Source organism: Triplophysa dalaica, chromosome 22 (assembly GCF_015846415.1).
Source record: "Triplophysa dalaica isolate WHDGS20190420 chromosome 22, ASM1584641v1, whole genome shotgun sequence".
Taxonomy (NCBI): domain Eukaryota; kingdom Metazoa; phylum Chordata; class Actinopteri; order Cypriniformes; family Nemacheilidae; genus Triplophysa; species Triplophysa dalaica.
The window spans coordinates 13,086,888-13,105,648 of record NC_079563.1 but is presented as its reverse complement, the minus strand read 5'-3'; the positions used below and the strand labels follow the sequence as shown (position 1 = coordinate 13,105,648).

General features: G+C 38.3%; 1 protein-coding gene across 22 annotated transcripts in view; it reads right to left on the bottom strand.

The window, feature by feature from the left end:
• dlg2 (discs, large homolog 2 (Drosophila)) overlaps positions 1–18,761 on the bottom strand; it is a 192,135-nt gene that overhangs the window by 92,070 nt on the left and 81,304 nt on the right. For 2 of the 22 annotated variants that reach the window (XM_056735932.1, XM_056735937.1), the window contains exon 1: positions 7,858–7,943. The exons of 19 other annotated variants lie outside the window; for them this stretch is intronic. In XM_056735932.1, the coding sequence (XP_056591910.1) occupies positions 7,858–7,935 (78 nt within the window). In that variant the 5' untranslated portion in view covers positions 7,936–7,943. Of the gene's footprint in view, positions 1–7,857; positions 7,944–18,761 lie in introns of those variants that run through there. One more of the 22 variants, XM_056735933.1, reaches the window with a different exon arrangement.

Here is an 18,761-nt window from a genome sequence, read left to right as displayed (position 1 = left end):
GTTTCTGACAGCTTGTCCAGTGGCCGACAAGGACGTGATTCAGCCCTAAACTCGGGGGAAATGGTCTGTGTTAGTGAAAGCCATCCTAATATTAACAGTTTTATTTCAGAGTGAAGAGCAGCCGGATTCACCTGTCAGATCCGTCTCACGCCACCCGCAGCAATTCCCTTCTTGATCAGAAAACGTCAAGCAATTTGTTTCTCTAATTAAGAATTAAATGAAGCGTTCGGCTTGACATATATGAGGTGATGAATCTGAGCTGTCTGATTTTGAGAATCTTATATACTGTAAATTAAACATAACACAATTAAAACATGAAATCGAAATGTACGTTCCTGATAAATGTCACTGGTCTTTTTGTTCACAAGACAATGCGATTTATGTCATTTAGCGGCTGCCTAAGACAGAACTATTTGCATGAATGTCAAGGTGACTGACGGCTCAACAATAGCTAAATCTTTGCAGACTTCCAAAGCTAAAACACAACCCATAATAATCCCCACAGTGTGAGAAAAAGAGAGAATCTGAATTGCGCTGTATCACTTCTGAGTTATAGACAGAGAATGAGAGAGAGAAACTTCGAGGGAAACATTCCCGGATTCAAAACCGCCACAAAGACATCAATCAGATTCAACATCAGATTCAGGGACAGACTTTCATACACATTGGAACAATCCTCAACATGCTCAAACCTGGCTGCAAGGTACGTCAAATGCTGTAGTGACAAAAGAACAAAAACTGTGACAGAACCACGACCAAAATGAAGAAGAGAATTTTATTGTGACATTTATTTTACTGTTTATATAGACATATATATCCCAACTGATTCTTAAATAGCTACTTTTGTGTGAGATAATAAAACACGCTCTATACAGGGCTACTGTAGAAACAACATGAACAATTCCATGTAAGGGGACCCGTGGTGTACGTAGATAAATACTGTAGCTCATTCTAATGCAATAAAAACAACAAAAACTCCTTAATTTATACTCCTCTTTATAAGTAGATTTATACTTTTCTATTTTTTATACACCTCTGAAGACATAGCTATGTGTATTATATTGCATTTCTGTGAATAGATCATCTTAACAATTACACAATGGACCTTGAAGTAAATTATCATTTTGGTTTTATTCTGTAAACTGGTGACAATATTGCACCCAATTTCCAAATAAAAAAATATGTATTTTATTATGTGTGGTCAAAAAAACACACGAAATGTTAGATCTTTAACTCATTCGCCAAAAAAGTTGCCAGCCGATGCCAGCGTTTTTTAACATTTTCAACCAAATTTAATGGCTCACAGTAAATATTCTGTATAGAATATATGGACAAACAATATGTCAAATGAAAGTAAAGAGTCTCAGCTTTTAAACAAAGGAAACCATATTCTTCTATCTTCATGTGTTCGTTTTTTATTACTCTGTAGATGTGGGTAGGTTTCTTCAAAAATGCATCATTTTGATTAAACAGCTGAGATAATTAATGTTTTTTGTCAAACATTCGGCCCAGATTACACTCAGAACAATCATTAAAAACCACTAAAACATATATGTTCTAGGTTCTGGGATTCTGTACTTTTTTCCATTGGTGTGTAATAGCGCCACCTGCTGTACAACATTGCCCTAATGATTGCCCTAATAATTCGTCGTTGGCGGGGAAGCGTTTTTTTTAAAGGACGAGATAACTCGTCAATGGCGGTGAAAGAGTTAAAGAAAAAAAGTTCACGTTTATGTTTTAACAACACAATACTAATGTTTCTACATGTATTTTAGGATTAGTTAAAAAATAAATATGATGGAATAAGCCTGATTCTTTTCAAAACTTGCATCGACAGACACTTGACTGAAATTGACACAATTCATGCAGTCATGCTGATTTAAGGACAAAAGGGAAGCCGTTCCATATATTTTCATGGCTGCAAAATAATCATTCTACTGTATGCTTTGGCAAGTAAAGACTCTCTTATCCATGCCAATAAAGTTATGTGACTCTTGAATCTCGAGAGAAAGAGAGTTAGAGGTTATTTTAAATGCAAGCCTTTATGATCTGGCCATTCTTTCTGCCTAATGCAATTGTGATGTGCTCCTAATGTTCATTAAAGCAGTGCTAATAAAGTTCTAAAACTCTAGCTCTGGAGAACACACACCACTTAAAAGGGAGAGAGAGAGAGAGAGAGAGAGAGAGAGAGCGAAAGAGAGAGAGAGAGAGTGGAAACAATTTCGTTTATGCTGCAACAATGATCCTACATGTACTGTTTGGCCCTACAACATACACAAGAAATGTATGTGAATAAAAACACTTCTAGCTAAGCAAACTAGTAAGCACTGTTACTATGGTGGTCATTACCATCACTGTCAGTTTCATAGCATAGCAACAAATTAAAAAGGATATTTTAGTCATTAACATCGATCACCTACACAACAACTGACCATCATCTCTCTACAGGCCCACAGAGCGTTGAGAGACACTCTGATCCATCATCGCCTATAAAACCAAGTGACATCCTTAACTTCCTGTGATTAAACTTATCGCCGCACACAGCAGAGCCTGTGGTGGCACTGAGCCCCATCTATCACATCCCTCCACCAGGACCGGCCCAGAAAACACCAATCACAGCTGGCCTAATCCACAGAAGAACTGCAAACAAGCCCTATTTTGGATGGAGCCCAGATCCAGGATTGCTTTAAGCCGGAGCTCAAAAGCTGGACTTATCTCCAACGTGGGCTCTGGTAAGTCGATTCAGAGTTTGTTCAAACTAGCCGGACAGCAAAAGGCCTTCCGGTACATTCTGGCAGGATTATCAATAATGGTGCGCTGGACTCTGAATCAGCAGCATTTGAAATGGTTCTTGGATTTGTTGTTCCAAGAGCGCAGGAGGGATACACCTTCAATTTGTTTTAGAAGATAGAAGCTAAAAGATGAGTGTTTTCAAGTATGTATAACCTCTATACAGCAAGTGAAGCAGATATTATATCACTTTAGAAGATAAAGCCAGGGCAATAAACTTGATTACATGCTATGTCATGCATTCTGACTTCTTTACACTGTTGAACGTGCTGGCTACTCATGCTTAACATGGCCAACTTGTTAAAAATCGAGTTTGATGTATGACATAGTATTTCTGTGCTTGATACACACCCCCAGCACTCAAACTTGTTTTCTTGTATTTCGTAACATTGATCCCATTCCTTTTATTGGGCAATTCTCCAGGAAAAGCACTGCAAGGCGAAAGAAAGGGGTAAGTCAAACTTAGTCATATGTTTGTTCTTTGTTGACAATTGGCATGTACGTGTATAATATAAAAACACAAAGGATTAACACGATGATGTATTGTGTGCTCGTGCTGTAGATCTGTCCCATTGCCTGCCTCCAGCAGCTTGTGTTTTTCTGGAAATAATCTTACAGTGATATCTCTCTTTAATAAATTTGATAAAAAATTTGATCAAACAAAATAATCTTCGAAAGATACGACGTATGCAAAACTACTATATAGACACTCAAGATTAATTTGACATTTTCAGAGCCTAAGATCTTTAAATTACGCCACAAATCTCCAATGTGATGTTACAAATCTCAGCATGTGCAAACCAACACCTTTTAATTACCGTTTTAGCCCATTCGTAACCACCTGTCACCCCCAACAGCCTATACATTATTCACATAATGCAAATGTCAACGTTTGCCTCCACAGTCATAAAACCCACACCTCTACTGTTCTACTAAGAAAAACACTTATTCCTTATCATATAGAAATATTACCCAAAGCGTTTTCTCCCCACGCTTTAATATCTTTAATATACACCGCCCTGGCACCAGATTGCCCACATTCCAGAAGGCTATACATGTACATTGCTGAATCACCAAATGGCGGCATTAATCTAAAAATAAAAAAAGAGCTCATCATCTTGCTAATGCGGAAGAATCATTTTATAGCCATAAAGGGTACGGACGAACTGCAATAGGAATGCAGACGGCAAAGATGCATTAAATGACTCAGGCCGGAGGAACCTTTCTGCACGACAAACCAAACTAAAAAGTCATTGCCGCGTGATAAACCTCACAGAGGGGAGAGCTTCAACCAGATGAGAATCTAATAACATTTAAGAGAACACAATGAAGACAAGGATACAGTGCAATGTCTGTTATTCCCGTTGTATCATTGATGGAAGTGTTTTGATAGCATGAAAAGGTAAATAAGTTTTTCAAAGAAACAACAGAGGTTGCATAAGCGTTTTGTAGTTATGTAAGTGTTCGACATCATGTTTTCAGACTGGAGCTGAATGAACATGTATTTGATAAGTGCTCTTAATAGGATGCTTTGCTATGAGAAACGATACCATGGTAGAGGGTCCTTGAGTCAATAGTCAAACCCGCAATAAAATGCCAACCTAAAAACGGATTTCGTTCCGCGACAAACTTTTATACCATCTGACCTTCATTTCCATCCATTTAATGTAGAGGCTTTTAGGCATCTGCGTGCTTTTAAAATGAAGTTCAAGTATCCTCATTTTTTTGCCTGTTGGCCATTTAGCAGAAATATAGTTTCATACAAAGCATCATAAGGTTATGTGGGTGGGGTGTAGGTGTGTAACCATAAAAATGGGTCAAGGCCCAAAGAATACTATTTGGCTTCTTGGAGGAGCAGGTGCGACAGATGCTGCGGGTGGGTCAAAGACGGGAGAGACTGTCTACCTTCACCTGTTACTTAAGTTTAATGTGTGAACCCACATGTGTAACGTGACCTGAGAGTGTGTGCTGTCAACATTCTGCCCCAGACACGTCTTTAATATGAAAGGCGATTAAAACAACAGAGCCAAGGACAAAGATCCTCTAACATGTAACACCTTCTCCTGTTAGTTCAGCCAAAAATGTAAATTCTGTCAACATTTACCCACCCGCTTGTATTTTTCAAACCTGTGTAGTTTCCTTTCTTCTGAAGAACAAAAAAAAGGAATATTCAGAGGAACGTTGGTTACCAAACAACACCAGTCCCCATTGACTTTCATTGTATGTACACAAAACCACTGAGACATTTCTCATAATATCTTCTTATGTGTTCTGCAGAAGAAAGAATGTCAAACACATTCGAGTAAATGGTGACAGAATTTTCATTTGTATGTGAATTTTTCCTTTTAATAGCATTGTGAATGGGACAAAAATAGAGTTTGCGAATAAATATGTATGGCCTGTACATTTTCTAAATTCGCTCACTAGATAAGCCAGATAAGGCAAAAAGTTCATTTGCATCCAGAGTGGTTCCTTAATTCTCAAAAAGCGGGTTCAGTTGGTACATGTAACCAACACAACCTCTGTAATTCAAAACCTTGCTCACTTTTCCTAGGTTCGAACAACACAAAAACACTCTCTAAAGCCAGACGACAATTTGTCAAATCAAAGGATTTCAATTACTACCAATCTGTTTGCTTTCATTGACAGAACTGCCCTCAGAGACAAAGATCACAGGGCATTAAATCCCACACAGAACAGGTTAGACATCACAGCAAGGTTCCTGTGGACAAATGAGATGAAACTGAAAGTAACTCCATTGGTGTTCCAGATGTATATGGAAAGAGGAAGAGAGTCTGATCTGAGCTCATGGCACACAGGCAACAGAGGCTGACAGGTGAGTCTGCTATGAACTCACTCTGCCAACACAAAAAAAATCATTACAGCCAGCGAGCTCTTGGAAGTGTAAGCAAAACGAACCATAGCAGATCACAGAATGACACCAACAGATATAGACAAGAGTGGGTGAATCTCACAGAGACTGAGATCCTCAGGTCATAATTCTGCTTGAAATCATAAGAAATAAGAGTAACACTTTCCTTGAAGCATGTATGTATAATGCATTGTAAAGAGATATTTAAGTCTAAAATGCATTATAAATCTTCATAATGTGTGTTGTAATGCATTTTATGTAGTTGTAAAGAATTATAACCAATTTAAAAGTGTTATAATGTATTAACTGTAATAACAATTATTTAAAATGCATTAAAAGGGGCATTACAATGCTTTAAAACCACTTTTATAATCCATTATACATAAATGCTTGAAGGGAAATTGAAAATCGAAATACGTTTAATTTAGTCCATTAAGGACTTTCTCAAAAACCTACTTGATGTTAACTTTCTAATGTCTCATACGTTTCTTTTCAACTCAGCATTTTAGAGCGTGATGCATTCTAATTTCTTGCTTACTGTCTTGACGTTGCCTTTGTTTGCTGGTCGCCCACACCTGACTCTTCTAAACGTTCAGTTCCAGACTAGCAAATGTGTCCCTGGGACTTCTTCTGTTTGTCACTATGCATTGATCTTGTTTTCTTTCTCTTCCTCCAAACCTCTAAGGCGTCAGCATATGCATATACTATATATGATTGTTTTGTAATTGTGACAAAGACCATGGATTACTTCACCTAAACATTAGGCTGAACGTTGCTAGGCAGCAAATCGCCAGATGTTCAAATGACGAACAAAGCGCAAACACAAAACAGAGAGTGCACAAACTTAACAGAAAAGAGTGAGCATCGTGAAAACATGTCACATTTTATCTCCAAATCAAGCAAATTAGATTTTTATTATATTACTTTTTAATTAATTAAGAAGCTGAATACTTTTTGTTTGTACTACTAAGATTTTATGCATTATGTCAATTATCCACATCCTCATTAGCATATGAATATTTTTGTGTTTTCTTTTTAAGGGTTTCATAATTTGTTTTTTATGTTATGAATTATTTTCATTTAACTCACGCGCAACTACAACAATACCATGCGTGTATGTGTTTAAAATAAATAAAAAACAGTACATATATAATATAAATATATAATATATAAAAAATAACAAAATATATACAATAATAAAATATAATAATAATTGTCTTAATCAAACCACATGAACTCCATTCTTTATACAGTTAAATAACATATAAAACTACTAATATGATTAAACAATATATAAAAAAACGTATATAATTGAATAACATTATAATAATATGTTTAATTTGGGCGTTTAATAATTGTCCTAAAATAATTATTCCGACAATGCAAAAAGTGTTAATGTTCTAAAGTCCTAAAGCTTATATTAAATATATGACCTGGACAAATTTCTTAATCCTTTGCACATTAAGCTGGTCCAACTAATAAACCTGTTGCTTTTGACTCCTTTAGTTATACCAGCTCACACACAAACACTTCCTTCTCTTTAGAAACGTCAACATCACACTTAAATCACACAGGACACTTTTGCCATCTGCATGTCTATTCACACGTTGGTCAACACATCTTTAATTTCATATAAACAGTAAGCAACAGTGATCAACAAGGGCTCTCCACTTGTAAACACTGAAAGACAAATGTGTCACCAAGCTGGTCGAAAGCAAGACTGGTTAAAATTCAAGCAGACAGGCTAGGTTAGGACAAATCGGCTGCCGGACATCTCAAGAATCTACGACACTCCCGAGAGAGAGAGAGAGAGAGAGAGAGAGAAAGGCACAGTGGTAAACTTCACAGATGGTACATGAGGCGATAAACATGATGATAACAGGAGGTTAAGAGGATCTACTGCAGTTAATGAGAACGATACAGATCCTTATTAAAGCTCCGTAAAGCACGCCCGACTCCCCAGATAAAGCGTTATTATTCCTTCCACTTCCACGCTGTAGATAGAGTCTGAAAACACAAGAGCTCAACCTTGACTCACAAAAACTCACTTCCAAACATACCGTGGACTTAAAACAATTTTTTTCTGCCACGAAACCACCTTAAGCCAGCCAATTTGGATTCAAAACCCATACAAACACGGTCATTTTCTTTTTAATAAACTCTACGCAGAGTGATCGTAAATCTCCCACGCCTACCTTCTGCATTTTAGCCTTCCTAGCATTCTGAAGCAGTCTGCGTCCCAGCTTCTTGGCATACCAAATGGAGGCAAACATAGTGTGGCTGAGCGGAATCTCTTCGTATGAATTATGAGTAAACACTGTAGAGGAGTCACCAGCCGTAGCGTCAGAGAGAGCGGGGGAGAGAGGAAGAGAGAGAGAGAGAGAGAGAGAGAGATGCTCTTCACACTCCTCTCCCTTCTCTAACAATCCCCACACACCGAACGCTCTGAGAACTCGTAAATCTCACCTACGGTCTCACTTGTTTCTCCGCCCTCTGTTATCTGCAGGTTTATTTACATATTGCCGACAGGAAGTCGAGGTATCGTGTCTGAGCGCAGTGCCTTCTCATTGCCAATGTCATGCGTTTGTCTGCAAGACTTGGAAAAATATTTTCCGTACACGCTAAGGGAGCAGACATCTCTGTCTGAAGGGTCATACATGTGTCATACTTTGCCCTGTTTCAAGGCTTGAGAGACGGATGCTGCTCCCCGGGCTAGTGAGCTGAATTATCTACCGCTCCTGTTGTTCCTCTGGGACCAAACACACAATCTGTCCACGCCATCGGAGATAGCTGTATCCCTCAGACCTCTCAAGATGCTTTGGATCAATGACAAATTCCCATCTGTGTGAGACTGCCAACAGCATACCAATACTTAAAACAGTATGTTGTATCATTCAATGCCGCCATTCACTTAAAATATGAAATAACAAGATTTTTTTTAATGCTCCATGATCAAATAAATGTTGCTCCTGTTTTGGGTTTCTCAAATAATCCTTGAGGGTTTCAGAAGATATCTCACCAATCTCTCAAACTTGTCAACAGGGTAACGTCTGTGAATTTTACTTTTCTATGTTGGGTGGTTTAATCTCCATAACAAAACAAAAGCACACACTTTTTTATGAACTTAAAGTGGGTGCTCGACTCCCAAAAACATATCAGAAAACAATAGTGTTTTAAATTGTCTGATGAAGATCCTGACTGATCGCAACATCACAGGCCAATTTTTTTTACTTTGGTAGCTTTGGTGTTCCAATATTCTATTTTTTATAAATTTCAATTAACAGTCAAATTCTATCAAATAAAATTACAGGCTCCGTTTTTGTTTAATAAGGTAAGAAACTGGAAAATAAACCAATGCAACGAAGAAATTATTCGAAGGCAAGACATTCTCCAAAAAACGTCCTAAAAAAGTGTTTGGTGTTGTCAGCCAAAATAAAATATCTGTAATCTTTAACAAAACACCATGATTTTCTCCGAAATAACGTGTGCCAGTGAATAATTTACAATCAGACGAGGAATGACTACTAACAAAGCAATTAGGGTGAATTTTGATTTCATGCTTTCAAGTCTCCTGAGCAACTTCCTCAATACAGCCTTCCTCAGAGAACTGGTTATGCTTTTAATCGATTTTCTTATTATCACATTAGTGGCATCACCCACCCCTGAATCTTCAGTTTCATCATATTACGTGTACCTCACTGAAATCATGGAAACACATAACAATCCAACTGTGAGACCATCAGTTCTGTACTTTTTACAGTAACTAAGCAATTGACAACACTTCTGATTTGCTAAATTATAATACATATTTTTTAATTGTAATAACAAAAAGACCAATTTTTAACTGTCAGTTGACACCCATATCAATGGTCAGCCCTCCTATCTCTGAGTATTTCTCAAACACTCATTTTTCACACAGATCTGCTAAGTGGGTGTGTGTCAGAGTGAGTAAGTGTGTGTGTGTGTGAGCAAGCAGGAGGAGAGATTTCACTTTTTCTTTTCGAGCATGCGTTTTCACACACCACAAATGAGCTTCTTTTTAACCTCACCGACATGCCTGATATTCACAGAAAGGCACTCAACATCAAGAACATACCCTGTAATTCCCAGGCCTCTTCAAGCTGTTCCCAGACCAGTTCGGAGTGGTCTTTCTATTCACAATGATAAAAGCTATTCAGACCTGACTGTACAAATCGAGATGAGCTCCACTCATATTAGCAATCCAGGATATTAGTTCACTTGAATTCAGAATTCTCTGAATAATGCAGACATATACAGTGCATAGAGCTAAATAGAGCACTGATGCCTTAGAAAAAAATTCCCACAATATTCCCTACAGCTATGTTTTTTACAGCTATGTATTCCCAATTAAAAATATTTGCCGAGGTCAAAGTTTATTCAATATTAAAATATATGGCACTATGACGTACACAGTATTATATATATATATATATATATATATATATATATATATATATAAAAAATGTACATTAATATTACATGAAATACTTGACATTTCTATATCTGACAGTGTTGTACTAGGAATAGAAAAGAGAAAACTAAGTCAGGATGTTAAACCTAAACCCATTTATTTCTTCAATCTGTTTTGTGCCAGTACACTAATATGAATGAGCTCATCATGTCATTATGCTCCATTAGAGTAGGAACACAGAAATTGGAGGAGAAACATTGAGCTCTTTCGCCCAGCAAAGATGTCAAAATGAAAACAAAATGAGCTTGTGTGACTGGATCTTGTGGGGATGTTACAGGGGTTAGAAAGCCTTGAATATTGACATTCCTTATTCTTGTTCTTCTAACACGTACTGAAGTACAGTAAAAACGAAATAAATCATACACAGACACGGCACGAACAGCCTTGGGACGAAGAAACCGTACAGGGCTGGGTCTAGTTGGGGCTTTCTTCCCCAGACTTTCCCTGGGCCCTTCCAAAAATGTGCATTTGATAAGTAATAAAATTAATTAATAAATACTTCTTATTTGTGTTGTCCCTTTATTTATGATCTGTCAATTTAATCCACGAAATTATTGAAAATGATGCATGCAATGAACTGATTATATAACTAGAAAAATGGTTGCCCATAGTACCGGCCCTGCATAGGCATAAAAAATATTGAAGAAAGCAGTAATGAAATAATATAAAGGTGCACAAAAGAGCAAGGTGCTGAATCATGCCAAGAATAAATGTTCCGGGCACGAGTTAATAACCCATGGCGTACAATTTTACAAGCATGAAGGAGGAGAAAATATACAGTATTTATTCTTTTCAGATATTAATGCGGTATCCATTTTTCTTGATAACATAATGAATACATCAGAATTGTAACACATCAACAGGTATAGCTTCAGGCTTACTGTATTTGTCTGCTTCTATTTCAGATAAATATTTACATAAAACAAAAAATCTAAGATAAAACTATTCATATACAGTAGATGAAAATGGGGGTCCCACAATTGCCAATATGGGTAGCATATATTCAGTCCAATTAAACAGTGTCTCTATAGCTATAGAAAAGACATGATGGAATTCAATTTAAAATGTAATAAAAAGTTAGGAAACATAAATCTTATCCCCAGAAAATCAATAAACTGTTTAGTAAATAATGTAATTTTTACTTGTTTCATAACTACACTTCATCCTCCATTAACATTCTAACTACGCTCATTTCATCACATACAGTTGTGTTCAAAATTATTCAACCCCCAATGCTGTAAATGGTTTTAGGGAATTTAGTGTACATTTGTAATTGTATTCAGAATGAAATCCTACAAGGACTTCTTAAAGAACCATATGCAACTAAAATGACATCAATTAGTTTTGTAATACAGTAGTAAATGTTTCTTTTGTGAATTCTTCATTGACATAATTATTCAACCCCTTAAAGACTACCACTCTGAAGAACAGAGGTTCAATGAAGTGTTTTCAATCAGGTATTGAAAACACCTGTGGATATCAGGGAGCAGCAATAAAGCCTAATAAGCACCAATTAGGCAGCTTTAAAATGACTGTGATACTCAGCTCCTTCTAGACATTTACTGGTGTGGTTACAAACATGGTGAGGTCAAGAGAATGGTCCAGGAAGACAAGAGAACAGGTGATTACTCTTCACAGGAAGGGCAATGGCTATAAGAAGATTGCAAAGATGTTAAACATACCAAGAGACACCATAGGAAGCATCATTCGCAAATTCAAGGCAAAGGGCACTGTTGAAACGCTACCTGGTCGTGGCAGAAAGAAGATGCTGACTTCGACTGCTGTGCGCTACCTGAAGCGTAAGGTGGAGAAAAGTCCCCGTGTGACTGCTGAGGAACTGAGAAAAGATTTGTCAGATGTGGGTACTGAAGTTTCTACTCAGACAATACGGCGCACCCTGCGTAATGAAGGCCTCCATGCCAGAACTCCCAGGCGCACCACCTTGCTGTCCCCAAAGAATAAGAAGAGTCGACTGCAGTATGCCAAAAGTCATGTGGACAAACCACAGAAGTTTTGGGATAGTGTTCTGTGGACTGATGAAACAAAATTAGAACTGTTTGGGCCCATGGATCAACGCTATGTTAGGAGGAGGAAGAACAAGAAAAGAACACCTTGCCTACTGTGAAGCATGGCGGGGGGTCAATCATGCTTTAGGGCTGTTTTGCTTCTGCAGGTACTGGGAAGCTTCAGCGTGTGCAAGGTACCATGAATTCTATTCAGTACCAGGAGATATTGGATGACAATGTGATGCAGTCCGTCACAAACCTGAGGCTTGGAAGACGTTGGACCTTTCAACAGGACAATGATCCCAAGCATACCTCCAAGTCCACTAGAGCATGGTTGCAGATTAAAGGCTGGAACATTTTGAAGTGGCCATCGCAGTCACCAGACTTAAATCTGATTGAGAACCTCTGGTGGGACTTAAAGAAAGCATTTGCAGTGCGCAAGCCTAAGAATGTGACTGAACTGGAGGCTTTTGCCCATGATAAATGGGCGAAGATAACCGTAGATCGCTGCAAGACACTTGTGTCAAGCTATGCTTCACGTTTAAAAGCTGTTCTAACTGTAAAAGGATGTTGTACTAAGTACTAAGATTGAATGTCACTTGGGGGTTGAATAAAACTGATAATGATGTGAGCTCAGAAAAGACATTTGTGGTTATTTCATTATAAATGTTATGTTATATTTGTCTGACCTACACGTGCCTCTTGGATTTAATTGTAAGCAGGATGACTGAATGATCATAATCAATGTCAAACCGACCAAAACAATCAATTTCAGTGGGGGTTGAATAATTTTGAACACAACTGTAAGTGCACTACAAGTGTTCATCTCTGTTTTCTATGAGGTGTAAACTGGATACAGATTGTGTGAGAAAATCTTTATCTACAACAGTCATGTTCATACGAAATAGGAGCAACATGACCAGCGTATGTGTTAACCACTGAGCTGCCACCTAGTGCCATTTTCTGGGACAATGCAAGGAACCTCTACAGTGTGTGTGTAGAACATGACACGTATACAGTTTAACCAAAAATAGATCTTCCTGTAAGCAATTCACACTCTGGACCAACTGCAACTTTAAGCCATAAATTATAATTCAGTGGAGGAGAATCATTTTAATTCAGCTGGTGTTGGAATAGTCTTCATTTCTAGAAACTATTATCAGGGATAAAATATGCTTGCCTTAGCAAAGATCCTTCATTATCAGGTCTGGCTTTGATTATCCTGGGGTGCGGAGTAATAGATGCGCTACACCATGGTTATTGATTTTCAAAGGGTGGGGAGCTCTGTGTGCGTTGAAAAATTTCCTGCCATCATATGCTTGTGTCTCGGAAATGTATAGAATGGGGAGGGGGGGTTGCATAGCCTTCTAAATAAGACATCTACCCCAGAGGGGAAGTGAGTTAAGAACTAGCAGTACACTACTGTAGACTTATCTCCACCATTAAAACAAAGCCCAGAGAATCCGTGAATGAATGGGTCATTCATTCCGATGCGTTTATTAGTAAAGAGCTTAAAATCATGAAACATAATCTCCACAGAAGAAGAAAAATCCACACACCAACAAACACGCACATATTAAGATTCAAGCCATGCTTTCAGAAAACAGTTGTTTCCTATCTGAAAGGGTTAAACCATTTCTCACCAAAAAACATTTTCTTCAGATGTCACTCATAGCCGCATCGCTAAAGTCAATCACATATCATCTGCAGGAGATAGCCACAGGGCATCAGGAGACCGAGCAGAAATGTGTCTGTACTGTACTATACTGAAAGAAAGAAAGAAAGACAGAAAGAAAGATAGAAAGGAAGGAAGGAAGGAAGGAAAAAATAATAATAATTTGTTACATTTATAAAGCGCTCTTGTGGACACTCAAAGCGCTTTTACATGGAAGGGGGATCTCCTCAACCACCACCAATGTGCAGCATCCACCTGGCGAAGGCAGTCATATTGCACCAGAACGCCAACCACACACCAGCTTATTGGTGGAGAGGAGACAGAGTTATGAAGCCAATTAGTACATGGGGATGATTAGGAGGCCATGATGTATAGAGGCAAATGGGAGAATTGGGATTTTTAAAGACCGCAGAGAGTCAGGACCTTGGTCTCATCCGAAGGAAGGTGATTTTTTGACGGTATAGTGTCCCCATCAATATACCGGGGCATTAGGACCCACACAGACTACAGGGTGAGCACCCCCTGCTGGCCTCACTAACACCTCTTCCTAGCTTTCCCAACAGGTCTCCCATCCAGGTACTGATCAGGCTCAGCCCTGCTTAGCTCCAGTGGGCAACAAGTCTTGGGCTACTGGGTGATATGGCTGCCGGCTTATAATAAAAGGAAGGAAGGAAGGAATGTATGAAAGAAAGAAAGAAAGAAAGAAAGAAAGAAAGAAAGAAAGGAAGAAAGTTCCACCAGATTCAAACAATCTCGCACACACATACACACTCATACATCCCATTGATCCCAGTACAGTTACCGACCCACATCATGACCTTGACTCCATGTGTGTTGCTTTGTATTACCTATGCAAAAACAACAGTTATATCACAAAGACAACACAAACCAATAAAACCTAATGTGCTCTCTATACACTAGATATGTTTTTCACAATGTGTGCTCACCTAAAAAAACTATTGACCACTGTCACTTATAAATCAATGAAATAATGTTCCAATGCAACTTTAATCAGTTCTTGTTAGCTTGGTATCTTATTGCTTGTCATTTTCACTTGACTGTAGACTGAAATAAAGTTGAGGTTGTAAATACTAAAATTCTTGGCAGTCTTACGATCCACATAGATAATTTAAATATTTTCACTATTAACAAATCTGTACACATGACATCTGTATTTTTGTGACGTATGACACTATAATGTTCTTATGTCATTTATTATCTAACAAAATTTTGCGTTTTTCCTATTTTCTTAAAATATTAGTCACACTTTGTAAAACTTTGGGGTTTTCCAAACCCATTTTCTGTGTCTCATCATCCCTGGAAAGTGATGTAGGGCTGTTTAGATGAGTTTGTCATTGATGAATTGAACATTAAAAAACATCAATAACTCTGCCCTGTGGTCGTCGCTGTTGACGGATGATAAAGTAGAAGATTCTTTACCCTACTACCAAAACCTTCCGCTTCATGAACCCAGAAGTGTGAAAATGTCTACGATGACATTTCCATCTGCAAATGAATAAACACCCGGAATTTAGACTGTCATCAGTCTACGTTCCAAACCATGACAGCACATTTCCCATAATCCACCTGTGCGTAATATACAAAAAACAATGGAATGCCTCATCAATCCCTCCTGCAGACAGCTTGCATGTCAAAGGCGGGATATGGTGATGGTGTGCACAGGGAAAGTGTTATGATGTGTGAGGGGATATAGACTCTCTAGGCAAAGGTGAAAGCCTCTAACAGGGGTCAACATCACAGTGATCTGTAGCCTGAACTCCAGCATGGATCTTTTACCCCCTACTAATGCGCCTATAGCACATTCTCTATTTGCATTTAACACGGTGACGGTACTTCATTTGAAAGGGGAAGAGCGATGGATTTTCATGCCCTGATATTAATGGCTTTCTGAATAACCCATCGGCGAGAATACAAACATTGGTGTGATTTAGAAGCGAGAGGTCAAGATTTGGGTATCTAGTTGCATTAATATTTTCTCCATTGGCGGTCATTTAACTCAAAGTATAAATGCAAATGTGATAAATGCAAAAAAGTTAATATTTTTTTACCAATGGTTGAGATTTGCCAAACACGGATAAAGAAAGAAAGAATTTATTGAATTTGAAATGAAACAAAACACTTGACACACACAGCATTTGTTTCTTGGCTCCACAAAGCAAAACGTTCAAATCAAAACCTCACTCTCCAACTCCAAGCAGGAAGCAGGTGTCTGAAGCTATGAGCCTTTATATGATCACCTTTTTCTTAAATTGCCTTTCATCCTCCATCAGAAATGGATGTATGGAAGGTGTACTTTCATTCGACGCACGCCGAAATATCAACATCAAATTAGATACAATTCCGCGGATGGCAGTTCCATCAAGGTCTTTTTAAAGGAGCCAGGAGAAGACGGCTGTGCCACTGCCCTGCCAGGAAATCTCCCACTGCCTGCCATATGCATTTACCCTCTAATAGCAAATCAATTTCTCTGAAGGCTTCATTGTTTAATGGATTTTGCCTGAAATTCAACCTCCACAGCCTCCACCCAGTTGTTTCTCTCTCCCGCTGTCTCTCTCTCTTGGTTTCTGCCTGTGGTGGGTAATTTGGGGTGTTAATTGCGGTGCAGTTATTGCACCCTGTCAGGTTAAAAGGAAGCTTTGGGAAGCCACTTTAAGACGCCGACATGTGTATGCAGATGGAGCTCTCCGTGGTCCTGAAACGCTTTCGTCACACAAATGATACGTCTTTGAGAGATTTGGTAGTTCTCACATGACCGGTTATTCTCTAAGACACTTTAAACCGCACTAGAACTGAGTTATTACACCAATGTACCGGTTCCTCCCCAACAATCATCTAAAATGCAGGGAACACACACAGTCTACTTAAACTGCCAGTGACTCAGTGTTAAAAAGGTATGAGGGTATTGTGCTTATCTCTGGGATTTGTAAGCATAAATTGTGCTCTTGTTAGAAGAGCTGTGACGTGTGCACTGATGGAGTTGACACTCAGTTTTCCAGGAGCACCATGGGAGATTAAACATGGCCGGTACTTCAACTCAAAAAGAGAGTTGAAGAGAGAAGTGCTTCAACTCAAATCTGGCATTGTGAGAGCGGAGAGGCATGCACAAAAGCAGAGAATGTAGGAGATAAGAGCTCTGGTTTAAGATAAATACTCTGAGTGTTGAGGACTGGAAGAGACTGGCAACTTATTGGTCACGTTTTCAACAGAACGTTACAGTTTTTTATCCTTATGATATGATTTAAAGGTAGAGTTCACCCAAAATGAAAATTCTCACCATCTTGCCATTTCAAACCTGCATGACTTTTTTTAAAGAAAGTATTTTGAAGAATGTTGGTAACTGAACATCGATGGCACCCATTCACCTCTATTGTATGGACAGAAAACTAACAGAAGTGAATGGGTACCTTCGTTGTTCAGTTACCAACATTCTTCTAAATATCTTCTTTTGAGTTTTGAAGATGAAAGAAAGTCATTTCAAATGCTTAATTTAAAATGTTTAATTTTAAATGTTTAATAACAATTTTGTATTATTGCAAAGCAAACTACATAACATATACATGTAAGTATTGAAAAAAACTCGCCAATCATACATTTTCACTGTATTCACAACACTGTACCTTTAAATTTAACGTTACAATATTTGCAAGCCCATCGATTATCTTTGGATATTTCTTCCTCTAAAAGTTGTATTTTTATGTCAAAAAGTATTAAACTCTGTGCATGTACTGCCTTGCCTTATAATGAGCTGAGCAAAAACGACACAAACACATGCTCTCCATCAGGTCCTAGAGATCTTCAGAATCCTGTCGGCAAAAAGCTGCCTCAAATTTCTCTGCTGTTTGGCTTTTTTGTGCATCATAACCCTGTTAGAGCTACTTACACTCATTACAGATACTGGGTTAAGGTCACGCGCACACGCACACAAACACACACACAATAACAAGGTCAGAAACAAGCGTGGGTCTGATTATTAAAAACATTTCAGTAGACAACTCTGTTACCAAGCAACTGCTGGGATCTGACTGCATTTATGGGTTTTAAAGAGAGGATACACTTTAAGATGGTTGGACACAATAACAAGTGTCATTTGTCGATAGGACGTCAGTGCTGGATTTCACCATCTGAGAAACACCATAATAATATAGCGAGAAGAGACACACTTCTATAATAATAAAAAAAGTTAAAAATATAACCAAAACCAATAGACCAATAGTAAATGGACAGCTCACCTCTTTTGAGCAACAAAAGAGAGGGAATTTTAAAGAATGCTGATGCGCATTTTTTTGCTCTCAGGGATTGAATTAAGAAGGCCAAACAGGTTTGGAACAACACCAGGATGACCACGACATCACCCTTTTGTGGTTGTACTACCCCTTTAAGAACTTTGAATGGTGGATATGATAAAGCTTTTGGAAGACAAATTTGTCCTTTGTTGGCAGGGAAGAGGGATGAATTTCAAACAGCCTGTGAGGGAACGCCAATATATTTCTTTTTTATAACCCCTGTCCCCTTAATCTGCAATTAAGGAGACAGTTTAGTATTCGTATCACTGTGCTTGTTTTAGTTAAGAATGACCTTCAACAGCATATGTGTGAGGAAGACATACAGAGAGAGGGACAACTAGAGGCTTTTGTTTTGACCAAAAGACTACACCTTCGAACACTCTCACAACATGCCGGTTCTTTGAAAAGAACTCCAACATTTCACTTAAAGGTCCAATGTGTAATTTTGCCCTAAACGTACAAACTGCTCTACAGAGCGCTTTCGGAAAAACATCAGTACATCTCCTTTGGCAAATAAGCAAAAACATGATAAAATCTTAGCCCTTTGTCAGCCTCCGTAGTGCTTCGAAAGAGTAGGGTGTGGAGAGAGCCGTTGGTTGCCATTCAAAACCTCACCGCTAGA